General features: G+C 54.2%; 1 protein-coding gene across 1 annotated transcript in view; it reads left to right on the forward strand.

Moving 5' to 3' along the window:
• Window positions 1-17,904, forward strand: part of DTNB (dystrobrevin beta) — a 90,875-nt gene extending 72,971 nt beyond the window's left edge. Inside the window, exons 16-18 of the mRNA XM_051773818.1 lie at window positions 1,560-1,656; window positions 7,373-7,393; window positions 17,331-17,904. Coding sequence (XP_051629778.1) covers window positions 1,560-1,656; window positions 7,373-7,393; window positions 17,331-17,333 — 121 coding nt within the window. The 3' untranslated portion in view covers window positions 17,334-17,904. The remainder of the gene's footprint in view (window positions 1-1,559; window positions 1,657-7,372; window positions 7,394-17,330) is intronic.
• The last annotated feature ends 6,471 nt before the right edge of the window (window positions 17,905-24,375 follow it).

The following is a 24,375-nucleotide window of genomic DNA, read 5'->3' on the forward strand; positions in this document are numbered from 1 at the left end:
TGCTCCAGTTCAGGCTGGGAAAGCAGGAGAATGAGAATCCATGGAAAAAAGTCAACGTGTCCCAGGTCTAAAAACCTGCAGCCCAGCCCAGCCCAGCCCCTGGGATGAGTCAGCTCCAGCACTGCTGGCAGTGCCTCCTTGCAGGAGGAGGATGGATCCGTGTCCTTGTGGATCCCTGCCTTGCAGTGCAGGTGTCCCTGCCTTCTCCTGCCTGCACCACCACGGGAACAGCGAATCACGGGATGATTTGGGTTGGGAAGGACCTTAAAGCTCATCCCATTCCACCTCCTGCCATGAGCAAGGACACCTTCCACCAGCCCAGGGTGCTCCAAGCCCCGTCCAACCTGGCCTTGGACACTTCCAGGGATCCAGGGGCAGCCACAGCTTCTCTGGGCAACCTGTGCCAGGGCCTCCCCACCCTCCCAGCCAGGAATTCCTTCCCAGTATCCCATCTAACCCCCTGGCAATGGGCAGCCATTCCCCCTTGTCCTGTCCCTCCAGTTCCTGGTGATCCTCCAGCCCCTCTCTGGCTTCCTTCACATTCTGGAAGGCTGCTTAGTTTAATAACCACAGTCCTCAAAATACAAGAAGATGTTGAAAGAAGCATCCAGGGTGGTTAATATTTCACAGTCTTCTGTCCTTTAAAGAACTGGTCTGTTCCTGAAACCCCCAGAATGATTTATCCAGAGCGAGTCGCGTGAGAACACAGATCCCATCGGAGACACTTGGAGGTTCAGTCTGTAATAGGTGATGCTTTAACTTGGGATTAAGACATTCTGGTGTCCACAAAAATAACTGTGGACGAATGAAGGAGCCTTTTTAACCTGCTTTTCCCCAGGGTTTTGTCTCATCACCTGTGACTGGGCTTTGTGGGTCCTGGCATCTCTTAAGTCGCCCGGGACACGGAACCTCCGCCGGGCTGACGTCCGTCTTTGAGCTGCTCCTTCTGTTAGTCACTGCTTTCTTTTTTGGAATCTGAAATCAAACCACACAGTCATATTTCCTCAAATAGCTCCCAGGCAGGTTTTCAGCTGCCAAGGAAAGGGAAGGTCACTCCTTATCTGTTGTTACCTGGTGCTGGCGCAGCGCGCGTGTCCCGGCCGATCCGTCACGGCACAGAAATAGCTCTGCTGAGTCTCCTCCAGACAGGCACAGCTCTTCCTCCCCAAACATCTGCAGCCTGTCCTCCTCTTCTTTTCCCCCCCTCTCTGTCTTTCCTCCCATCCTGGCTTGTCTGAGCACTCCACAGGATGCCAGGCTCTGACAACTCGGGGGCCTTAAAAGGAAGAAAAAAGTGGGTTTTTTCCTCAAAATGCAGTGCCCTGAGAAGGGCTCCCCTGGGCCAGGGGCTGAGGACACATCTCTGGGTTTGAGATGAACAGGGTATTGTCATCTTCAGGTTCATGGGCACTGTACTGGGCCTTGCTCTGGGTTTTTGGATGGGGAGCAGGGGAATGGTGGGAACCACAGACCCCGTTACAGGGTGAGCTCCCTGGGCTGGTTTGAAATACCCCAAGTTTGTTTGTTTTCTGCCTCTTTCTTCCATGTGACCTGATCAGGCAGAGGAAGGATGAGCTGGAGCAGAGGATGTCAGCGCTTCAGGAGAGCAGAAGAGAACTGATGGTGCAGCTGGAAGGGCTGATGAAGCTGCTCAAAGTAAGGAACCTCCTGTGGGGAAGGCAGCACATCCCTCCCTCCCCTGGCTCTGGGGCTTCTCTGGGGTCCCTGCTTTGCTGTCACACCTTATAAAACACCTCATGGGGAATAGGAGGAGTTTGCAAAAAGCCATTTCCATCCTGGCTCTGTGTGGGGGTGCAGGTGGCAAAGGGGTTTTCAGGTTCATGTGGTTGAAGTGTGGAGAACCCAAGGTTTGGAAGGGTTTAAAGAAGTGTTTGATTTGGTAACTGGGACCTGATCTGGGCACCAGTTCTGTTCTTCCAGCTCTAACTGGGAAATAAGCTGGGAGCTGTAGTTCCTGCAGGGCAGGATGTGACTCCCCAGGGCCGTGGGGCTGATCCAGGGGGTGACCCTGCCCAGCCCCTGCCATGTCTGAGGGTTTGCTCTGGGGGTGATGGGTCAGCTCTGATCTGCAGCACCCGTCATTGTTTGGTTCCTGACCAGGGTCCTTCACTGTTTTTGTGGAGTCCTCCCTCAGCTGAGCTCCCAGATGATGAAATACTGCAGTCTGAAATACTGTTACTCCTTTATTCTCCCCCTTCTTTAAGTCAAACAAGAACCAGTGAGTCAAACGGCAAAGCCTTGGCCTTAAAGAGGTTTTGATCTAAGACAAGGTGCCCTGAAGGTGCTGTGGGGGTGGGAGAGAGATGGAGCAGTGACAGTGCCAGAGGCAGGGTGGGATATAGATCAGCCACAGGCACATCCTGATGATTCCAGGGAAATTTGGAGCTGGTCTGCACTGGGAGGTGACAGTGAATTCCCAGTGCCTGTGACTCCAGAGTGCAGGAACTCCTCAGCTTGGGTTGAATCCTGAGGTAGGAATTCCTACCCCTACCCTTTATCCTGAGTAGGAATTCCTACCCCTACCCTTTATCCTGGGTAGGAATTCCTACCCCTACCCTTTATCCTGAGGTAGGAATTCCTACCCCTACCCTTTATCCTGAGGTAGGAATTCCTACCCCTACCCTTTATCCTGGGTAGGAATTCCTACCCCTACCCTTTATCCTGGGTAGGAATTCCTACCCCTACCCTTTATCCTGGGTAGGAATTCCTACCCCTACCCTTTATCCTGAGTAGGAATTCCTACCCCTACCCTTTATCCTGAGTAGGAATTCCTACCCCTACCCTTTATCCTGAGGTAGGAATTCCTACCCCTACCCTTGCATCCCAGGGCTGGGATGTCTGTACAGGAGGTAATGATCAGAACCTCCCCAGAGGGGCCTGGTTTCCCTCATTTCCCTGGGCAGGTGAGCACATGTGGGATTTGGGAAGTTCCTTAAGCCAGGGGTTCTGCACTCTGTGTTTTCTCTGCTCAGCCAGTTAAGGTCTGAATTTCAAAATCCCAGAAATCCCAGAAAAGCTTGGGTTGGAAGGGATCTGAAAGCTCAGCCCATCCCACCCCCTGCTTGGGCAGGGACACCTCCCACTATCCCAGGTTGCTCCAAGCCCCGTCCAGCCTGGCCTTGGACACTTCCAGGGATCCAGGGGCAGCCACAGCTTCTCTGGGCAACCTGGGCCAGTCCCTCCCCACCCTCCCAACCAAGAATTCCTTCCCAGTCTCCCATCTCTCCCTGCCCTCTGGCACTGGGAAGCCATTCCCCCTTGTCCTGTCCCTCCATCCCTTGTCCCCAGTCCCTCTCCAGCTCTCCTGTAGCTCCCCAATTTAAGAACTTTATCCACAGCTAGGACTGGGTATAAGGAAGAGCTCTGTCCCCATGAGGGTGCCCAAGCAGTGGGATGAGGGCCCACAGGGGCTGCACCATCTCCATCCTTGGAGGTTTCCAAGGCCCAACGTGGCCAAAGCCCTGAGGAACCTGCTCCGAGGTTTTGACCCTGTTCTGAGACCTCCTCAGCTGTCCTGTGAGCTGTGACTGCTGGAATTACTTGGTCCTACACAATGTGGCTGTTTGCCTTTCCCCCCCAGAGCTGTCTGTGGAGCCTGGCAGCCTCTTGGTTAAAGCATCTTCCAGAAAGACATCTGGTCTGGAGCTGGAGAGATCAGGAGTGGAAAATTCCCTGCCGATGCAAATTCTGCTCGAGCAGTCAGAAATTCATGCCTGGTGTTTCAGCTCTGACTCAGTTTGCACCCCTTGGTTCTCCCTCCCTGCAATCCAGGAGCACTTTTGCACCCCCCTCAATGTTCTGCCTGCTCAGGTCCTCCCTCAGCTCAGCCAGGGCACTTCTCAGGGGTGGGTTTAAAGGTTTTAAAGCCCAGCTCTGCTGGGCCCCTCACAACACTCTGCTCCAGCCTTTTCAGGGATGGTTTCTTTGCCTCCTTCAGATTTTTAACGTTTTGGGGTTTTTTTTTTTTAACTTTGAGAAGAACAAGCCCTGGGTGGAATCCTTCCCTGCCCCTCAGCAGCTGGTGCAGAGTCACAGCAGGGCCTTCCCTGCTCTCCATCCCTGCTTTCCTCTCTGTGCCTTTTGCAGGCTCTCAGCCATCCAGCTCTTCCTCTGTGGATTTGTTTCCTCCTGTGGCAACTGGGTAATGAGGATGTTGTGGGTAAATCCTCTGCTGTGAAAATCTCTCACATCTGTGCCGTTCCCTTTAGAAGCCAAACCTGTTGTACATTCAAATAACAAAATCAGCCCCTTTTATGTCAGGATTTCCATGGAGTTCTGCAGCTCCTGTGTCACCTGTGTCAGGGGCTGGGTCCTGGGTCAGCATTTCTGTGGCTCTGAGTGAACTGATGGCAGGGCCAGATCAGACAATCAGAAATACTGGAATGGTTTGGGTGGGAAGGGACTTCAAAGCCCCTCCAGTGCCACCCCTGCCATGGGCAGGGACACCTCCCACCAGCCCAGGTTGCTCCAAGCCCCGTCCAGCCTGGCCTGGGACACTTCCAGGGATCCAGGGGCAGCCACAGCTTCTCTGGGCAACCTGTGCCAGGGCCTCCCCACCTCACCCCCTTGTCCTGTCTCTCCAGGCCCTTGGAAATGGTGTCTCTCCATCTTCCCTGCTGTCCTCTTTAGGTAATGGAAGGTCACAATCAGGTCACCCCAGAGCTTCTCTTATTTAAGTTGTCTTTCCTCCCTGTTTGAATATCCACATCCCAGTCCTGGGCTCTCCAGGCTCCATTAAAAATTCCCTTCCCTGCACCCTGTAGCTCCTCACTCAGGTAATTATTTTTAAGCTGCAAGTTCCCCAGCCCTGCTGATCTAAAAATAGAAGTTCTAGTAGATACTTTTAACACCTTTTCTCATTATTAGTGTCAGTACTTCCCTGTCTGCTGAGAGAAACTCCGAGGGGAAGTGCTGTGAGTCAGAGCCAGAGCAGAGACACGAATTCCTCAGCCCCTGCTCAGAACTTCACCCCCATGACCCGAAGCAGTGACGCTGCCTCCAGGCTTTGTTTTGGTTTTGATATTTGTGTCCTGCTCAAACTCTCCTTTTCGGTGGTTTCAGCCCTGCCAGACACGATTTTCCCCCCACAAGGTTTTTAGCTCTTCTCATCATTTGGAGCTCCTCAGAAACGTTCATGTATAATTTACATCAGCTGTTAAAGCTTTTATGGGTTTTTTTTTCCATTTTCTTGTGCAGCATTTTTTACATTTTTAATGCTGCCTTCATTTCACCATTTAGGGCTGGATTCAGCTTGCCCAGCTCTGGTTGTCTGAGAGTTTTTGGGGCCTCCAATCCCTCTCTGAAGAAAAGGAGACCCTGTGGGTGCCTCCCCTCTCAGGACACCCCGTGATTCCATGGAAGCCTGTCTTTGGAAGGCCACAGTTGTCCTCTGGGGGCTCATCCATTTTTCCCATGCTGTGATGTTTGGCCTCAGGGCAGGGAAGGGCCCAGTCTCAGGGTCTCAGGGTCTCAGGTCCCTTCAGCCCAAACCATGTCCTGTGATTTGGGGCTGTACTGGGGTCAGTGACTCCCATGAGGGGTGTCCTGCTCTGGTGTCTGTGATTCCACACAGGACCCCCCCAGCCACTGCCATTTGGGGCTGGGCTTGGGGTTTGCATCCAGTGTCTTCCACATCCCCTCACTGACCCGGGACACTCCTGCTGGGGGTCCCAGTCACAGGAGGTCATGGAATGACTGCTTTGGGTGGGAAGGGAGGGAAGGGAGGCTGTGGCTGCCCCTGGATCCCTGGGAGTGTCCCAGGCCAGGCTGGACAGGGCTTGGAGCAGCACTGGGTGGTTTGTAAGGTCCCTTCCCACCCAAACCATTCTGGGATCCCGTGGCTCTCTCCAGCCCCCTGGCCTGGCTCTCCCTTCTCTGCTGAGCTCTGCTGCAGTGCCCAGGTGCCCTGGGCTGGGCTGGCTCTGAGGAGCATCCCGTGGGGACAGGGAATCACTCTCCCTGCACGGATATCCCGCAGACAGATCCCCTTTCACTGCCTCCATTTCCTCAAAGGCAATTTCCTCGCCGGCTGCTCCGGTGATTTATCTGCTCCCTGGCCCTCCTGAGAGGGGCTTTTCACATCTGCACTTAATGCCAAAGCCTCATTTTTCAAACCAGCAGCTTTTTTTGTGGAGTGGAGATCGCTGAAGATCTTTTCCCTGACCCTGCTCCCCATCTGGTCCTGTGAGTCCCAGCCAGGGTGGGAGGAACAACTGGGAGCTGTGGGATGTGGGGAGGGCAGTGCTGACCTCAGCTGATGCTGATCCGAGCCTGAGTGGAGCCAGACCCCACATCTGCCACAGCAGCAGCTGAAAACACACCTGTAGGAGCCCTGAGTCTCACCAGAGCAAAACCAAAAGTGTCTGCTCAGAAACATAGAGTTCTCTGCAGCCATTCCCAGATCTGTCTGTGGGGCACAGAGGGGAAAAAAACAGCTTTTTGAGTGGTCAGTGAGAAGAAGCTGCTTTAAATTAAGGGAAAGGTTCTGGTTAATCCTGCTCAGACGGGAGATCAGGGAGGGAAGGTGGATAAATGGGTTCGTGGATTTGAGGGCCAGAAGGAGCTTTTATCCCGTGAATTTTAATTCCCTCACCTGGATTTCTGGGGAGACGTGTTTAGGGGGGTCCTCTGTGCTGGGGGTCTGTGCCAGTCACCTGGAAATGCTGTCACTGCTGGTTTGGGGTACGTGAGTCACCAGGACTGTGCTCCAGCCCTTCTGTCAGAGCACACAGTGATGGTTGTTGTCTGGGGAAGTGTCTGAATTAGGAAAGAAACTCCCCACTGTGGGACATTTTGCTCATTCCAAGGAATTCTCCTGTAGCTGAAGGCAGGATGTGCCTCCACCTGCCCAGCCCGATCAGAGGGGACATTTCCCTGCTCCAAAAGGGGATAAATTCATCCAAATTTCACCTCTTTTTGTCTTCCAAATCAGGAGGGATCTGTACTGACAAAGGCACTGCAGGGCAGGAATTGTTTTCTCTGCATCTCTTCCCTGACTCAGCATCTCTGCTGCCTTTGCCCTCCCAGTGCTGTGTCCCATTCCAGCCCTGGTGGCTTTGCCCTCGTGGGTCCCACTGGCAGAGCTCCAGGAATGCCCACTGGGAACCCACCAGGAGGGTGATGTTTCTCCCCTGGGGCTGTGGCAGTTTTGGGGCTCTGTGAAGGCAGGTTTGTGCCACGGGGAGCCCTTGTGCCCCACATCCTCAGTTCCTGCCCTGTGGAGGTGTTTGCTCCACGTGTTCTGTCCTTTCACTGTGGCTCTTGTGTGTTTTGTGTGAAAATTATCATTTTCCTGTGATAATTAATCTTTCCTCTTTCTCTCTTCGCCCTTTTCTTTTGCCAACACCTCCAGGAAGAAGAGCAAAAGCAGGCAGTAAGTTGACTTCACTTTGTAGGTGATCTGACTCTTTTTTTTTTTTTTTTTCTTCCTGCATGAAATCCATTTTCTGTTAATTGGCTGGTATGCAAATAAACCGTGGGGCTGTGGGGCCTTTCTCTCTCCCGGGTTTGCAAACAGCCTCCATCAGCTTCCATCAGAGCATGTTTGGTGTGTGTCCTTAAAGCCACTCCTCTCTCCCTTTCAAATGAAGTTGATTGCCACGGGGGCACAACCAGTGGCTGGATTCCCGAGGCTTTCCTGGAATCCTGCATGACCATCCGGGGCTGAAAACGGGGGATTCTCAGCTGGCTTTCATGATTTGTTTTGCTGGGGATCCTTTGGAGTGTTTCACATGCTAAGGAAGCTTTCCTGTCTCTTCAGGAACCCTTTAATTTGCCTCCTTGCCACATGCAAGTCCATGCATGAAAAACTAATTAATGGCTTAATATTCCGGGCATGGCTCCGTGTCCTTCAGCCGTGGCAGAGTCTCCTTGAAGGAGCCCCGGGGTGCTGGCTGTGAGCAGGAGCTGAGCTGACAGAGACAGGAAAGCCTTGGCTCTGCTGCCCCTTCCCATTTCCTCTGTGCAAACCCCAATCCTGTGTTAACTCCGGGATCCACTCCAGAGGGAGCCCTTCTGCTTTTCTCGGGATCAGCCAGATGTTCGGCGTCCCTCTGCAGCTCGGCACGTTCGCAGGGCTTTGGAACATGGTTGCCTCTCTCCCCGGGCTGTAATGACCATTAATCCTGGGGGTCTGCACTGCTGGGGGGGTTCACACGTTGTTTGTCACGTCCATAATTGGATATTGGACACGTGCATTGGAGATTCTGGTGGCTTGTTCTTTGTAGGGGGTCGTATATTTTGGGGTGACTTTAAATGGGGTAAACACTTCAGTTCCACGTGTGCTGAAAGTGGCTTTTGGTGACTCCTGGGTGGCCTTTTATTAATGTTCTGTCCTCAGTTTGAGGTGCTGGTGAGTGGGCACCTTCTCTTGGAGCCCAGGGCCTTGTTGGGTGATCAGAGAATCATGGAATCATGGAATGGTTTGGGTTGGAAGGGACCTTAAAGATCAACCAGTGCCACCCCCTACCATGGGCAGGGACACCTCCCACCAGCCCAGGTTGCTCCAAACTCCATCCAACCTGGCCTTGGACACTTGCAGGGATCCAGGGGCAGCCACAGCTTCTCTGGGCAGCCTGTGCCAGGGCCCCACCACCCTCCCAGCCAGGAATTTTTTCCTAGTACCCAATCTCAGCCTGTCCCTGGGTTTGCTGAGGCACCTGGCAGAAGTCTTTTGGCTCGTTGGAGGGACCAGGTTGCAGCATGTGGAAGGATCTTCAAGGAATGTCCTGGAGGAAGGAGAAGAACCAAGGCACCACCACTTCTGTCCTCCAGCTCCTGAGTGTGCCAGTGGAATGCTGTGCTGTGTGTCATTCTCCCACCCAGCATCATTCCTAGGAATAGTTCTCTGCAGGGAAAGGCAGTGTTATACATTAGCTCATTTTTCCTGTGCTGTGCTTTCATCTGGATTAGGGATACAGCAGAAGGGGAAATATGAGATCAGGGAAGAATTTGACCAATTTTACCTCCCTTCTTTCCCTGGAACACTGTGTCAGGAGGAGGATAATGAGCCAAAAGTAAATAATGTCAACACAGTGACATTCTGTCCGGGCCAATTCTGTTGGAATCGGGGATGAATGAGCCAGAAAGCCTCGAGAAAGGCAGATTTTGACCAACCAAAGGACATTTTGCTGGTCTGTAGGAGCTGAAACTTTACATCCTTCCTTTGCTTGGACTGAGAACTGTTCTCCTAGATATGAAGGGGCAGCCTGGACAGGCTGAGAATCCCAGGATGCTCCATTTGGCTGAGAAAAACACAGAAACCACAGACTGGCTGGGGTGGAAAGGCAGCTCTGAGATCACCCAGACCACCCCCTCTGCTCCAAACAGGCTGCTCAGGGCTTTGTCCCATCACCACAGAGTCATTAAATCCCAGAAGGTTTTGGGTGGGAAGGGACCTTAAAGCCCATCCAGTCCCACCCCTGCCATGGGCAGGGACACCTCCCACTATCCCAGGTTGTTCCAAGCCCTGTCCAACCTGGGTTTGTAGGAGGGAAAATGTGGAGCAGCCTCTGGGTGTTGATCCCTGGGGATCTGAGGTGATGATCCTCCCAGCCCTTGGTGAGAAGGGTCAGTTGTGTGGTGGCAGCAGGAATTTCCATGAAGGGTTAAGGTAAATAACAGGCAGAACACGGGTCATGGACTGGGACCAGCAGCCCATCAAGAGCAGCAACGTTTGCATCCACTTTGGAAACCTCTGATCCTCCTTCACTGCCAGGGCTGCAGGTCCCTCCCTACCTTGGGCAGAGATCATGGCAGGTGAGAAGGAGGGAGACACTGTTTCTGAGCCTGGGCAAGTCCAGAAACCCCTGTGCCCTGTGTTCAGAGCTGATCTCCCCTCGAGATGTTCACAGTCTCTGCTCTGTCTGGGGCTCACTGGGGCCGGTCCTGGGCACAGCCTGGAGGAGCAGAGCCTTGTGCAGGGCTGTTATTGCAGGGCTGTTATTGCAGGGATGTTATTGCAGTGACAGAGCCTTGGGCCACGTGGTGTTCGTGGCCCACCACACTGTTCCCCACCACTGCTGGGACTGTTGTGTCCCAGCTAGTAAAGAGCCTAATTTACAACAGGACCGTTTCCACGTCTCAGCTGGTGAGAAACTTGGACAATCTGCTAAATATTAAACCCCCTTTGTTTTGTAGTCGGAGGAGCAGCCGTAGGAGCTGCACTGTTCTATATCCAGAGGAACGTTCAAGGGATTCCCGACCATGTGCATCACACGGATGGTCCTTGGCATGTCCCACAACCCACACAACAGACCCAGAGCAGCGCCAGGCGCTCGTGCTCCGGCACCAGAGCCCGGCTCTAATGCCAAACAGGCCCAGGGACACAGTGGAGGAGCTCATGGGAGGGCTGAGACGCTGGAATGGAATCCTCTCCTCCCAGAAAACGGTGGGAACCATGGGAGCAGCAGAGCACACTGGGCTCGTGGCCCCCAGGGCTGGGTTAGCCAGCAGAAGTGGACGTGCACTCACCCAGCAACCCTTGGGAAGGCGTGGAGGTCCTGGGGGGGACTTTTTCCTTTAACCCCATGGAGAGGGATCAGGAGTTCCCCTTTTCCTCCCAGGGTTCAGGTCGAGTGTGTAGATGAGACCTCCCAGTGAGCCTGAGCAGTGCCAGGGCAGCAGGGCCAGGGCAGCAATGCCAGGGCAGCAATGCCAGGGCAGCAATGCCAGGGCAGCAGGGCCAGGGCAGCAGTGCCAGGGCAGCAGGGCCAGGGCAGGAGGGCCAGGGCAGCAGGGCCAGGGCAGCAATGCCAGGGCAGCAGGGCCAGGGCAGCAGGGCCAGGGCAGCAGTGCTCATCCCCTGAACGAGCTGAACCTCCTCAGCCTTGGCTGCAGCAGAGCTGAGCCCAGCAACCAGCTCGGGTGACAGCTGTGTCCTCTCCCAGGGGATGCAGGAACCCGTGATGGGGAATTCCCAGCCCTGCAGAGCCCTGGATCACCTGGAGGAGTCTCCTGTCGATACCTGAATCCGAGGCTGCTGCTCAGTTGTGCATCCATTGCATCAGCCAGAGGTCCAAAGGTGGAGTCCCCGTCCCTGGAGGTGTCCCAGGAAGGCCTGGCTGTGGCACTCAGTGCTCTGGGCTGGGGACAAGGTGGGGATGGGGCACAGGGTGGGCTCCATGATTTTGGAGGTCTTTCCCAGCATAAATGATCCTGGGATTCCTCGGCCTCCCAGAGCCCGTGGCTGCACTTGGTGTTGGGAGCAGTGTGCCTGGGAACTGCCAGGGAATGTGCCCCCTGAGTTGTGTCCCAGCCCTCCCAGCGAGCATTCCAGCACTTAGATCCTGGGAATTACCTTGTTCCAGTGCCAGCCACACTCCTGTGTGTGTGGTTCAGCTTCCTGATGTGGACAGGCAGAGCTTTGGGATGAGCTTGGGGTTGGTGCCTCCACGCTGGGAGCGTGTTCATGGGTCTGCTGGAGGGTGCCATTGAATCCAAGTGGTTTGAGTGGAAAAGGATCTTAAAGCTCAACCAGTCCAACCCTCCAGCCATGGGCAGGGACACCTTCCACTGCCCAGGTGGCTCCAGGCTCCATCCAACCTTTATCAAACCTGGAAGACCTCCCAGAAGAACCAATGGGTTGTGTGGGGAGCCCATCCTATGCAATGATGGAGTTCATCTGTCAGACATTTCGGAATGGAAGGCGGGGTCTGTGCTGCCCTCAGGTACTGGAGGTGAAGAAGAGCCTCACCTGGCTCTTTGGTTGGCAGCAGTGCCCCTGGCAGAAGAGTTCTGGATGTGAGGAGGAAGGCTTGGCAGGGAGCAGGCACGGATATGTGCCAGGATTACTGTCCTGGAAGTGTTGGCTCTGGTGGATCCTCACTGTCCTGTGGTGGTTGAGGCGGGGAAGAGACACATCCCTGAATCATGTGGTGGTGCTTCCTGTCCCCGTGGATGAACACTGAAGTGGAGACAGTGTCTGCAGGAGACCTGGTGTCCCTCTGAACACAAAGAAGTCCCCTCTCCTGGAGCACTGCCGAGTTTCTCCGGGCTGCAGGAGCCATCTCCAGCCACCCTCTGCTCTCTGTGCCAGGAGGATTTGGAGAGGGACTTTGGACAAGGGACAGGACAAGGGGCAATGGCTTCCCACTGCCAGAGGGTTAGATTTGATATAGGGAGGGAATCCTTGGGCTGGCACAGGTTGCCCAGAGGAGCTGTGGCTGCCCCTGGATCCCTGCAAGTGTCCCAGGCCAGGTTGGACAGGGCTTGGAGCAACCTGGGCTAGTGGGAGGTGTCCCTGCCCATGGCAGGGGGTGGGACTGGATGAGCTTTAAGGTCCCTTCCAACCCAAACCACTCTGGGATGCTCGGCTGGGGAGGGGTCCCTGTCAGTCACTGCCAGCCCAGAGGGGCTCCAATCCCCCCATCCCGTTGTCCAGAGCACACAAACAGCCCGAGGGACCAAGTGTTGTCAACCAGAGGCTGGAGCAGTGGAGAGCACTTGGCTGTTTCTGACCCTGCCTTGCAGCAAGCAGAGCTGTTTCCAAGCCGGCCCTTGTTCCTGGGCTGTCCCGTGGAGAGGGACCGGCGGGAGGCAGGACGGGCTCTGCCCCCTCCCAGCCCATTCATGCCTTCCCTGAATCACATTCCTCTGCCCTTAATCACGTTTTGGATCGCAGGGCCACAAACAGGCAGGAGTTTGTTCAGTTCCTTGCCTTCCAAGAGCTGCCTTGGCGGGAGACACGTCTGCCAAGTCCCAGCTCTCCAACCACTGCCCTCAAACAAAGCTGGGGGAAAACACCCCTGGTAACGTGCTTCAAACCCAGCTGAGGGGGTTGGCTCCGTGTCCTAAACAGGTCCCCCTGTCAGAGGCTGCCTGAAAATGTTCCTGCTTTTATTCTCTAGAGGTTTCTGTTTATTTTCATATTTTTTTTTTGTTTTAACGCTCGCCGTCTGTGAAACGGGGGATTAGAAATGAAACAGTTGTGAGAGGTTTGCACCAGGAAGTGCAGTTCCTGTGGGTTAATTGGGGGGGGGGGGGGAAAGTCATAAGGAAAGTCAAGGCTTGGTCATGAGCCATGTGTGCTCGGGGGGCTCCAAGAGCCCTGAGAGCTTATTTTTGTGTTCCGCATATTCCCCGTGTGAGGAGGCATCAGCCTGCCTTGCTGGAAAGGACTTGGAAGTCCTTCAAAGTCTTCCAGGGTTCTCTGTCAGGAAGTGTGTGAAAGCTGTGTGTGATATATGATGTGGTGCCTGTTGGGTGGGTCTCCAGGAGGGTTAGATCCAGGCAGTTCTCCCTGGTTTCAGCAGCAGGCCCTGAGGTGCCCCAGGCACTGGGAGAACCCAGGACTTGCAAAGCAGAGGTTGGACAGGCCTTGGAGCAACCTGGTCCAGTGGAAGGTGTCCCTGCCCATGGCAGGGGATGGGACAAGGTGGGATTTAAGGTCCTTTCCAGCCCAAAGCATTCCATCCTTCTGTGATCCCACACCGTGCCCAAGCAGCATTCAGCAGCCAAGGACATCGAGTCTTCAAGCCTGAACTCACCTGGGATGTGGAGGTGCCTGGGAGCAGCACGTGAGCCCCAGACCTGAGCTGTCCCTGGGTCTCTGGCCCAAACAAGTGTCATGTGTTATGTCTAAAAAACCCTCTCACACTGAAGCAAATTGTGGGAGGGGGGCTTGGACTTGGAAATTAGATTTTTGGGGGTCTCAAACCACCACAACAAGCCATAGCCCAGGTGTTCCCAGGGCCCACAGGGTCAGAGCAGGGTCTGGGGAGTGTCCCGGGGCTGGGGGCCTGGGGTACCAACAACAGCTTCATTCTGTGAGTCCCCTCTAGGAGAAATTTGGCTTCTTGGCCGCTGAGCAGTGGGTTTTAAATACCCAGATACGTTTGTGGACTGCCCAGGGCTCAGCTTTACAATGAGCTGTCTGTGGCAGCAAAGCCAGCTCGAAACATTCCTTTTCCTGAGCCAGCAGCTCTGCCCATCCAGTTTTTGAGGGGCCATGCTGCAAACCAGAGCACTGGCATGGCCCTGTGGAGCACAGCATTCCTGGGGAAGAGGTGAGGCCGGGAGCTCTTGTGGCTGCACCGTCCCTGACCTCACACAGACCCCTGAGGATCACCAGTCCAGCCTGGAAGGGGCTGGGTGTGGTTCCCAGGGCTGGTGGGTTTGTGTCACCCATCTAAGCTCCTTGGCAGAAGATGGGGATGAGCCCCTGTGGGTGAGGGAGGGTGGAACAGCAGGGGCTTGGTGAGGTCCAGACCCTTCAGAGCCGTGGGAGGAGAGGATGGTTTGTGTCAGAGCAGAGCAGGAGGAGTGTTCTAAAGGCTGACGAGCAGCATCCCTGCAGGCTCAGGGAATGTTTAGGACCATGAATTCAGGGCTCAGGTTTGCCCTGCAGGGATCATCAAATCCCAGACTGGTTTGGGTCGGGAGGGACCTTAGAGCTCAGCCCATCCCACCCCCTGCCACAGACCAGGGTGCTCCGAGCCCCGTCCAGCCTGCCCTGGGACATTTCATCCCTCACAGGGACGATCTCGCTGCCGAGCTCACAGCGGGGTTTCTGCTGAAGATTCTCTCCCACTCCGTGGGTGTTTCTGTTCCTGAGGGCTTTGCTGTGGTGTGTTGGTGGCATTTCTCATCCCCCACCGACGATGCCACGTTTGCTGCCCCGTTTGGGGACGGATGTTCCCGGGCCTGGACGTTGTGTTTCCGCTGCGGAGGAATCGCTGCGGCGACTGGAGGGACGTGCTGCGAGGGTTTGCATTTGTTTTGGCAAGGGCTGATTTCGCCTGATGTGTGTTTAGCCCCTGGGAAACGTGGTGCTGACGATGGGTTTGGCAGGACCGACGGCAGGGTTCTGGAATCGTCCCTTCCACGGTGTTTTCCTGGGGCCTGGGCTGTAACTGGTTAAACGATCGTCCTTGCCGAGTCCAGGATGTGAAATATTTATTGCTTCCCTGCTGAATTTCACAAGCCATGCTGACTCTTCTAAAACAATGCTTTCCTCACCCTGTAGTCAAGTGCCCCAGCACGTAAATGAGCTGAGGGAGGTGCAGGCAGCGCGTGCAATGTCCCCTTCGGGTGCCATCCAGCCCAATTCCCTGCCATTCCTGGTTCCTTCTGCTGGGCTGGAGCACCGGGTTGGCACCCAAACACACCCGAATGATGCCATAAATAGTGGATATGAGCAGCTTTTCCACAGCATTTTAATCTCAACCAAACTCCAGAACCGTCCGTTTTCACATGTTCGGTGTTGAGTTGTGTCAGTTCCAGAGACAGGGAAAATGGTGCTTTTTTAGACACTCGAGAACACCCAACAAGATGTTGGTGGAATTCTAATGGGAGCCATTTGCCTGTGTCTTAGCTGTTGCTTCTGGAAGGGATTGCTTACAGAATCCCAGGATGGTTTGGGTTGGAAGGGACCTTAAAGCTCCTCCAGCTGCACCCCCTGCCATGGGCACGGACACCTTCCAACATCCCAGGTTGCTGCAAGCCCTGTCCAGCCTGGCCTTGGACACTTCCAGGGACGGGACAGCCACAAAAACTTCCCTCACTGTGGCCTCTAGAAGAAGCCCCCCAAAAATCCTTTCACCCACCATCGTGGAAGATCAGGAGAAGCCCACGTTGGGTGTGCAGGTCGGTCCATCATCCCCCCGAGGGAGCACCCAGAGCTGACCTGCCCCCGTGGGGTGGGAGCTGAACGATGCTGTTGGTGCCCAGTAACTCAATTGCAGAGGGATTCATCCTGTGTGTGCATCTGCAGTGCTTTCCCTCCCATCATTACCCGGGCCTGGAGGGGTAATCAAAGCCACGTGAGGGACATCTGGATCCACTGTTGGTTTATGTGGCACCTGGCCCTTATTAATAGTAATGAGGAAATGGCAGTTCGGGATTTCTTGACCTCACATGAAATTCATTTCACTGGGCAAAGGTTGATAACAGATGGCAGCAATTTGGGGCTCAGTTCATCATCTGTTCCACAGACTTTATTGCTCTGGTTTGGCCCTTTCCTCTGTCGGGAGCGATCCCTTTTTCCACCTCGCCTCTTCAGAAGGGTTGTCTCTTTCAAAGGGAGCCCTGAAACATCTTGTTAAAGCATGTTCTGTGCAGCACCAGGGTTTAGGTATGGCCTGACACAGCCAAACGAGCCCGTTGAGCATAAATCACTCTCTTTACTAACTGTGCAGTAAACTTTTATCTTTTTGAAGCTGGTGGTTTCTTCGGCGTTATTGGCCCCTCTCCAGGTTGTTCTTTATTTCCCCAGCCCACAAATACACTTCTGCACTCGGGCTTGGAGCAAAGCAAGGAGCTACAAGGAGACACAACCCCGTGATTGTCAACACAGTGCACTAAAAACATGGGGGCTGTTCAGCCTGGAGAAGAGGGGGTTGTGTGGAGACCTCTTAGAAGCCTTTCCATGCCCAGAGGGGCTCCAGGAACTCTGGAGAGGGAGTTTGGACAAGGGCCTGGAGGGACAGGACAAGGGGGAGTGGATTCCCCCGACAGAGTGCAAGGTTAGATTGGATGTTGGGAAGGAATTGTTGGCTGGGAGGGTGGTGAGGCCCTGGCACAGGCTGCCCAGAGAAGCTGTGGCTGCCCCTGGATCCCTGGAAGTGTCCAAGGCCAGGTTGGATGGGGCTTGGAGCACCCTGGGCTGGTGGGAGGTGTCCCTGCCCATGGCAGGGGGTGGGATGGGATGAGATTTAAGGTCCCTTCAGCCCAAACCATTCCATCACTCAATGTTCTGTCTCAGAGCAGAGTTTGTGTCACCCAGGTCTCAGCCATGCCCCAGGGAGCTGAGTGCTGGCAGGTGGGGTTGGGAGAGTGTGGCACCTGTGCAAAGGGTTTGCACTGTGGTGTCTGTCTGGCTGTGTCACACTGGGGTGGATTCATGGAATCACAGAATCACTGAGGTTGGAAAAGCCCCCTCAGAGCACCGAGTCCAACCATCCCCCAGCACTGCCAAGGCCACCCCTGACCCCTGTCCCCAAGGGCCACCTCCCCCTGGCTTTTAAATCCCTCCAGGAATGGGGACTCCCCCCTACCCTGGGCAGCTGTGCCAGGGCTGGACAGCCCTTTCCAGGAAGGAATTGTTCCCAGTATCCAACCTGACCCTCTCCTGACACAGCTGGAGGATTCGGTTACCCTTAAAACTCATCCCACGTGGAGCAGGTGAGAGATCTCTGCACCTCTTGCTCTGACCTGCTTGTGGGTTTTCCAAAGGTGTGTCTGGGTTTTTTCCCCCTGGCCATGGATCTCCTTGACAAAAGGCACCATTTGTGGTGCTCCTGGAAGGGTAAAACCTTTTTTAACTGTGGGGGTTTTTTTGATTGGTTTTTTTTGTTTTTTGTTTTTTTTTTTAGTAATTTTAGTTGATTTGAAACTTCCTGGAAGAGCAGGATGAAGAAACCCAGAAAATACAGGCACAGTGCTGTTTGGTGTCACAGGAAATACTGTGAATCCAAGACCTTGGGAGTGCTGAGGCTGGATGTTGCTTGCTCAGATGTTGTGTGAGGCACAACAGGGATTTACAGCCTGGCTATCAGAACATCCCAGTGCTTCACATAGTCAAACACTGGTGTAAATATTACACCGTGCTATGGAAAGGGGAAAAAAACCCATACCTGGAATCAATTTATCCATAGTCCCGGATCAAAATGGTCCTACCTAAGAGCTGACTGGGTGAAATATCAGTTCCAGCTGTGGCTTTGGCCTTTCGTGATGTTTTCAGCCTGGAACCTCTCGGGGTTTTTTTTATTTATCAAAGTGAGATGGAAGTTGTTCCACGGACCGAAATCATCGTGTAATCCAAATTGGGTTTAGAGACAAATGCTTGTATTGTATTTGTGATTTAGCCTGTCATTTACTACTGTAAATGCCCCTCCAGTTTCACGAGCCCGAAGCAGATGTGCTTAAATCCACAAAGAATTAAAAGGGCAGAGAAACAGAAAATCTCAGTGTTTTACCTGATGCTGTGTAGGGAAAATGTTCAAGGCCAGGCTGGACGGGGCTTGGAGCATCCTGGTCTAGTGGGAGGTGTCCCTGCCCATGGCAGGGGGTGGAATGGGATGAGCTTTGAGGTCCCTTCCCACCCAGACCATTCTGGGATTGGAGGATTCCATGAAAGCCCTGCTCTCGTGAATGGCAGCTTTCCTTTCCCTGAACCTTTCTTGGTTGAATTTCACCAGGTGGAGGTGAGGGGGGTGCTTGCTTTAAGAAAGATCAGAATTCCAGGGCCTGAGAAAGCTCCCTCAGCCGTTGCCCCCCTGGCACAGCCTGGCCCCATCATCTGGGCTCATTTGGAAGCATCCCATGTTTGCTTCCAGCAGCCTCCATTCTCCAGCTCATTGGCAGCCTAATCCTGCGTTTCTGACAGCGGTAACGAGCCCATCAGATTAAACAAGACACAGAACTCTGGGGGATCTGCATCTCCTGAGTGGGGCTGTGCCATCACCATGCTCCGGGCTCCGGGGCCTGAGCACCCAGAGCGGGGCCATCGGGAGCTTTGGCTGACAGGGGACCCCAAATCTCACCTCATTCCAACCCCCTGCCATGGGCAGGGGCATCTTCCACTGGAGCAGGTGTCAGGTGAGCCCCGTTCCCACCAGGTCAGGTCTGTCAGTCGTGCCCTCGTGGCAGGGGCGCTGCCGAATTCTTGGCCCCGGTTATTTCTCCCCGAGGCTCCTGCAGCCCTTTCAGCCCTTGGTGCACGGCCTCAGGAGCTGGCTTTGCCCTCTTTGAGCTGGGGGCTCACAGTCAGGTTCGCTCCAGCCCAGCCTGTATCCCTTTTACACATCCCTCTTCCTGAGACTGGAGACCTCTGGTCCCCAGATCTCCCAGTGCTGGTGGCGGCTCCTCCCAAGAAATTCATCACTCTTGTAGCAAGAACTCCATCATTTTCATATCAAGGATGTCCAGAATCACAGAATTAGAGAATCATGGAATAGTTTGGGTGTGGAAAGGGGTCTTCAAGCTCTTCCAGTCCCCTGCCATGGGCAGGGACACCTTCCACTGTCCCAGGTTGCTCCAAGCCCCCTCTAACCCAGCCTTGAAGGTTTGCAGAGATGGGGCAGCCACAGCTTCTCTGGGCAAACCCGTGCCAGGGCCTCCCCACCCTCCCAGGGAGGAATTCCTTCCCAGTATGCAGTCTCTGGCAGTGACAGGATGAAGCCTCTCAGATCTCTCCCTTCCTCTGGAGCTCTTTGCAGCTCGTGGACAGACCCCACCATCCCATGAGAGGCTCCGGGCGTGTCACGCTCCGTGTCCGTGTGTTATGGATTAGCTGGGGAGCCACTCCTTCCAGAGATCAAAGGAGCTTCTCTGGGACACGAGGAGCTGGCTTTTGGAAACATGCCTCCAGCAGCTGTGGGGCCATGGAGCAGCCTGGGATCCTTGGCTCTCCCAGCAGAGCGGGGAGAGCAGCTCTTCCACCCCAAATCCACGTGGTGGCTGGTGCTTCTCCTGCCCATCCAGGGTGGATCCTGCTTCCTCAGATTTCCCTCAGCTCTGGTAAATCTTTCACTTTGACTAAAGGTGGGAGTCCAGTTCATTTCTGGTCGGACCAGGAAGGAATGCTGGCGTGATTCTCAGGGATGTGTGCTCCATGGAAAGGAGCTGGGCCTTGTCCTGCCTCACCGGGGCTGAACCAGTGTGAATCCCACCAGCATCCTTCCCATTACTCCTTTTCCAAACCCACAACTGGAAAAAGGAGTGCTGGGAGTGGTGTTGGAGCCGAGGAGCAGAAGGAGCCTGGGGTCAGAGCAGCTCCTGGGGACCAGAGGAGGTCCCTCCTGAGAGGTGCCAAAACCCAACCCCTGAGATCCAGCCTGCACCATGCACTGCTGGGGGGTAAGTGCCATCCTTTCTTCTTCTTCTTCTTCTTCTTGGACATCAGGAGGAATTTCCTGCTGGAAAGGGTGGTGAGGCCTTGGCAGGGGCTGCCCAGGGAGGTTTGGAGTGCCCAGCCCTGGAGGTGTCCCAGGAAGGCCTGGCCGTGGCACTCAGTGCTCTGGGCTGGGGACAAGGTGGGGATGGGGCACAGGGGGGATCCATGGGCTGGGAGGGCTTTTCCAACCTCATTGATGCTGTGATTCCTCTGGGAATGCTGCCTGCCCTGAGCACAGTGTGTGTGGGGCCTCTGAGCATCCCCAGCAGTGCTGAGCAGGGAGGAGGAGGAGGAGGAAGAGGAGGAGGGAGGAGGTTTGTGCTGTGATGAGGCTGCTCTGCTGCCTCCTGCCTGTGTCATCTCATCCCTTGCACTTCCCTGCTCCGTGTGTAGGCCAGTGCTGGGGAGGCAAACCCCAGGAGTGACTGGGGTGGTTGGAGCAGCTTTCCTTTGCAGGGTGTGTGCAGCACAGGCAGCTCATCTGCATCTCTCACTGCTGCTCCTGACAGCCAGGAGTGTCAAAAAAGGATGACAGATCCTGGAGTTTTATATAGGTAACACTTCACAAAAGTGGGGAAAGCTGCTGAGTTCCAGCTGCTCCTCACCTGTGGAAATGTGTGGCTCCGAGGGGTGTGGGAGTGACCAGCCAAGGGCACTGTCAGCCTTTGCTTTCTGCTTTGAAGCACGGGTATATTTACCCAAACAACTACAAATTTTGTCTGTTTTTCTCAGTCCCCCAAGTTAACATTTATTTGGAGTCACAGCCTTCCTGAAATGGGTTCAAAAAGTTGATTCTGATTAGTTCCCTGACAATGAGAGATGCTTTCCTTAAACTGTGCTTGTGCTGTGCTCTGCTCATCAAACTGCTCATTTCTCTTTTAATCTGTTTCAACAACTTTATTCTGAGAAAATATGCAGATACAGAAATCAAACGTGTACACTTTTTATTTTTCAGTGGTTAGATTTAAGTTTATTGAGCGTGAAATCCACATTTCTTTATCCTTGTGTTAGGACTGTATCTATCGTGGTAGTCCATGGTCAGTGAATGACCCATCTTCCTAAAAATCTTTATTTTTAGGGCTTTGGCCTAAAGTGCATAAACATCCCCAGCATTTAGCAAACTCCCCTCACTTTGGAGGAGACCAGAGGGGGTGAGGTCACTGGTGCTGGTTTTGGTGGTGCTGCCCTGGGCCCAACTGTGTGAGCTCTTGGGTTTGTTCATTTTTTTGTCTTTTTATCTTCACAAAGATAAACTCTGCTGGGAGAGCTCGTGGCCAGAGAGGTTTCCTTGTGTCCCTGTTGTGTGTCCTTGTGCTGGGCCCCGGGAGCATCACTGTGGGATGTTCTGGGGTGTGGGAGTGTCTGTGGGATGTTCTGGGGTGGTCGAGCCACGAGTGCCATTGCAGGAGGAGCTCAGGGCTGACCCTCAGCCTCGGGCAATTTGTAGGCCCCTCTCATGCAATAACTGTAGTTTGGCCTCAGTGCAGCCCATTCCCTGCCCACATCTTGGACAAATCAGTGTCTGCTGTTAGCCAGGGAGAGGAGCACCCCGAGCACGTGTTATTCATTTCAACTGCAGGAGGGGAATAATATTTTGCCATTTATACCCGTGTTCACAACTGAGAACAGCCTGGGGTGTGACTCTCTGTGTGGATTTAGGTCTGTAGGCTGGGAGGGGCTCAGGGTGAGAAGGTGAGAAGGGAGTTCAGCATCCAGCTTCAGACACAGCTCAGCACAAACAGCAGAGACCACGAGAGCTGGGAATTCCCAGGCTCCTCACAGGGATGGTGCCAGTGCTTCCCAAGGAGCACAGCCTGTGTTCCCAGCTGCCAGGTTTAGCTGGTGGGGCTGGTGGTCATCACTCTTGGTGGCTGAAAAGCAGGACATGAGCCAGCAGTGTGCACTCAGAGCCAGGAAGGCACCGGTGTCACCAACCCCGAGGGTGGGGAGGCCCTGGCACAGGCTGCCCAGAGAAGTTGTGGTTTCTCATCCCTGGAAGTGTCCCAGGCCAGGTTGGACGGGGCTTGGAGCAACCTGGGCTGGTGGGAGGTGTCCCTGCCCATGGCAGGGGTGTCACTGGATGAGTTTTGAGGTCCCTTCCCACCCAAACCACTCTGGGATTCTGTGCCTCTGGAGCAGAGTCGACCCCAGTCCCCGATACCAGTGATGGTGCCTCAGTTCCATGAAGCATCACAGGCAGTCTGTGGCTGCTCCAGGAGCATTAACTGCTCTCAGTTTGCACTGCACAGAGCCTCACATAAAGCCCCAAAGGCCTGAGCTGAGGCCTGGTCATGGATTCAGTGGGGCCAGCGAGCCAAAGGGAATCATTATTATTATTATTATTATTATTATTTTATGCCTTGACTCCTGGAGCCCGAGCAGACACAGTGACCTTCCCCCTGCACTCCTGGAGCTGTGCAGTGTGACAGTGCTGCTGGTTGCAGGCAGAGCACTCCCCTCTCATGAATAACTCATTATTTTCGTGTTCCAGGCAGCTCCTGTCCCAGAGTGCTGTCCCAGAGCCTCCACGTGCTCTGTGGTGCTGGCCCAGGTGCCTCTGTCAGCCCTGGGACACGTGTGAGTGGCCACAGCCCGTGTTCCCCTGGGAGTCACTCCTGTTTGAGCCCCTTCCATGGCACGACACAGGGCTGGGCTGGCTTAGCAGCAGGTTGGGCCACGGCAACACCTGCCTTGGCCATGTTCATCCCCAACACACAGCTTCCCAGGCACAGCCTCCAGAGCCCTGGAGGACTGCATGAAGTGTTGGGAGAGCGTTCCAGGAAATGATGGAAGCCATGAGGAATTTAAACTTTTTCCCGAGTTTTCTGTCCTCGCCCACATTCTGCCTTCCCTGGCTCCCCCCTCGCCTCCTTCCCAACCCACCCCAACCTCCAGCCGTGGGTCCTGCAAAAACTTGGAGCTCTGGGCTGCTTTTACACCTCCTCTGACACGAGGGCCCCAGGTTTAAACAACAGATGAGCAGCCTTGTAAATCCATCCAGTGTTTTCTCCCCTTTCAGCGCCCGAAGCCGCATCATTAATTAATGATTAATCCAGTTAGTGGTTGTTTCCATCACCACCCCACACCGCTCTCCCCCAGGATGACTCCGTACCTTTTTTTCCTCTGCACACGTCAGTGAGGTCTCAGGGGCTCAATTTGGAACCAGAATTGCTTTCTCCTCCCTCAGCCCGTGGGTCCCTTTACGAGCCTGTTCACGCCAAGACGTGCAGCAGTGTCAGGGCCCTCCTGGCAAGGGGCTCGTGGCTGCTCCTCCTCGCTCGTGAGCTGGCTCTGAGGATCCCTGCATGACTCTCCTGCAGGTGGGAGGGATGTCTGGAGGCCTGAGCATCCCTGGAGGTGTTCAGGGAGTGACTGGATCGGTCACAGGTTGGACTTGATGGTCTTGGAGGTCTTTCCCAACCTAAACGATTCCGTGATTCTGTTCCCAGCCCAGCCTCCTGCCCAGGGCTTGAGAAGTCTCTGTTCTGGGTGGCTCCCTTCGAGCTTCATGGAGTAAAGCTCCATGACAAGAGTTGCAAGCTCAGAGAAATCAGATTGTTCAGTAATTGTGTGTTACTGTGCACAACCCTCTTCTCTTTTGAAAGGAACAATGTTCTGCATTTTTGTCATCTTTCTTTCCATGAATCAGGTGGTTTTTCCTCAGTGCAGCCTTTTCAGAGTGACTGAAACGATTCAGTGCCTCAGGAAGATGACTGCTCCACCAGCATTGCTTTTTATGTGCTTCTCTGACCTTCTGCTGCCTAAATGTAAAAAATGGGGGGGTTTGTTACAAACATCCCCAAGGCTGGGAGCTTCACTTCTCAGGGAGTGGGTTTGTGTTGCATTTGGAACTGGATGAGCTTTAAGGTCCCTTCCAACCCAAACCATTCCATGATTCCATGGACTCCTGAGGGCGAGTGGCCGTTTGCCCAGCCTGTCTGATGTTCCTCTCCTCGTGGCACATTGCACCTGGTTAATTTGGGGTTTGAATCCAGCAAAATTCTGTTTTGTGTTCAGTGTCTGAGCCAGAAACCTCTCTGATGTTCTGTGGAACACAGTGACACGAAGGATCCGTGGGTTTGCATTCCCAGTTCTCCCAGTGCTGCACCCCAGGCTGCTGGAGAACACGTTGTCTCCAGCCCTGGATGTTCATACCTGGCTCCAGCTGGGTTCAGTTTTACCTTTGCTCCTTGGATTGCACATCCCTGTATTCTGTATCTCCACCCTGTGAGTGTATCAGCCTGCTGTGACAGAGTCAGCTCCTCGTGGCCTTTGGGTACCTGAGAAGGGGGATGTCTCTGACTCTGTTCAAATCTTTAATTAATGCCTTTTTTTTTCCCTTGTGAGCACCTTCTCCTCACTCTCTGTGTTACAATGTGGTGTCTAGAAGTGTTTTCCTCAGGTATTCCAGTATCACCACTGTCACCCTCAGTTCTTACTGGCTCCACCTCCCTTTGCCACAGCCCAGCAAAAGCTCCTGATGCTGATCCTCAGTTACAATCCTTTCATTTTTCCCTGTTGCA

This window comes from Manacus candei, unplaced genomic scaffold (assembly GCF_025592945.1).
Source record: "Manacus candei isolate 608988 ecotype Guabito, Panama unplaced genomic scaffold, ASM2559294v1 h1tg000177l, whole genome shotgun sequence".
NCBI lineage: Eukaryota > Metazoa > Chordata > Aves > Passeriformes > Pipridae > Manacus > Manacus candei.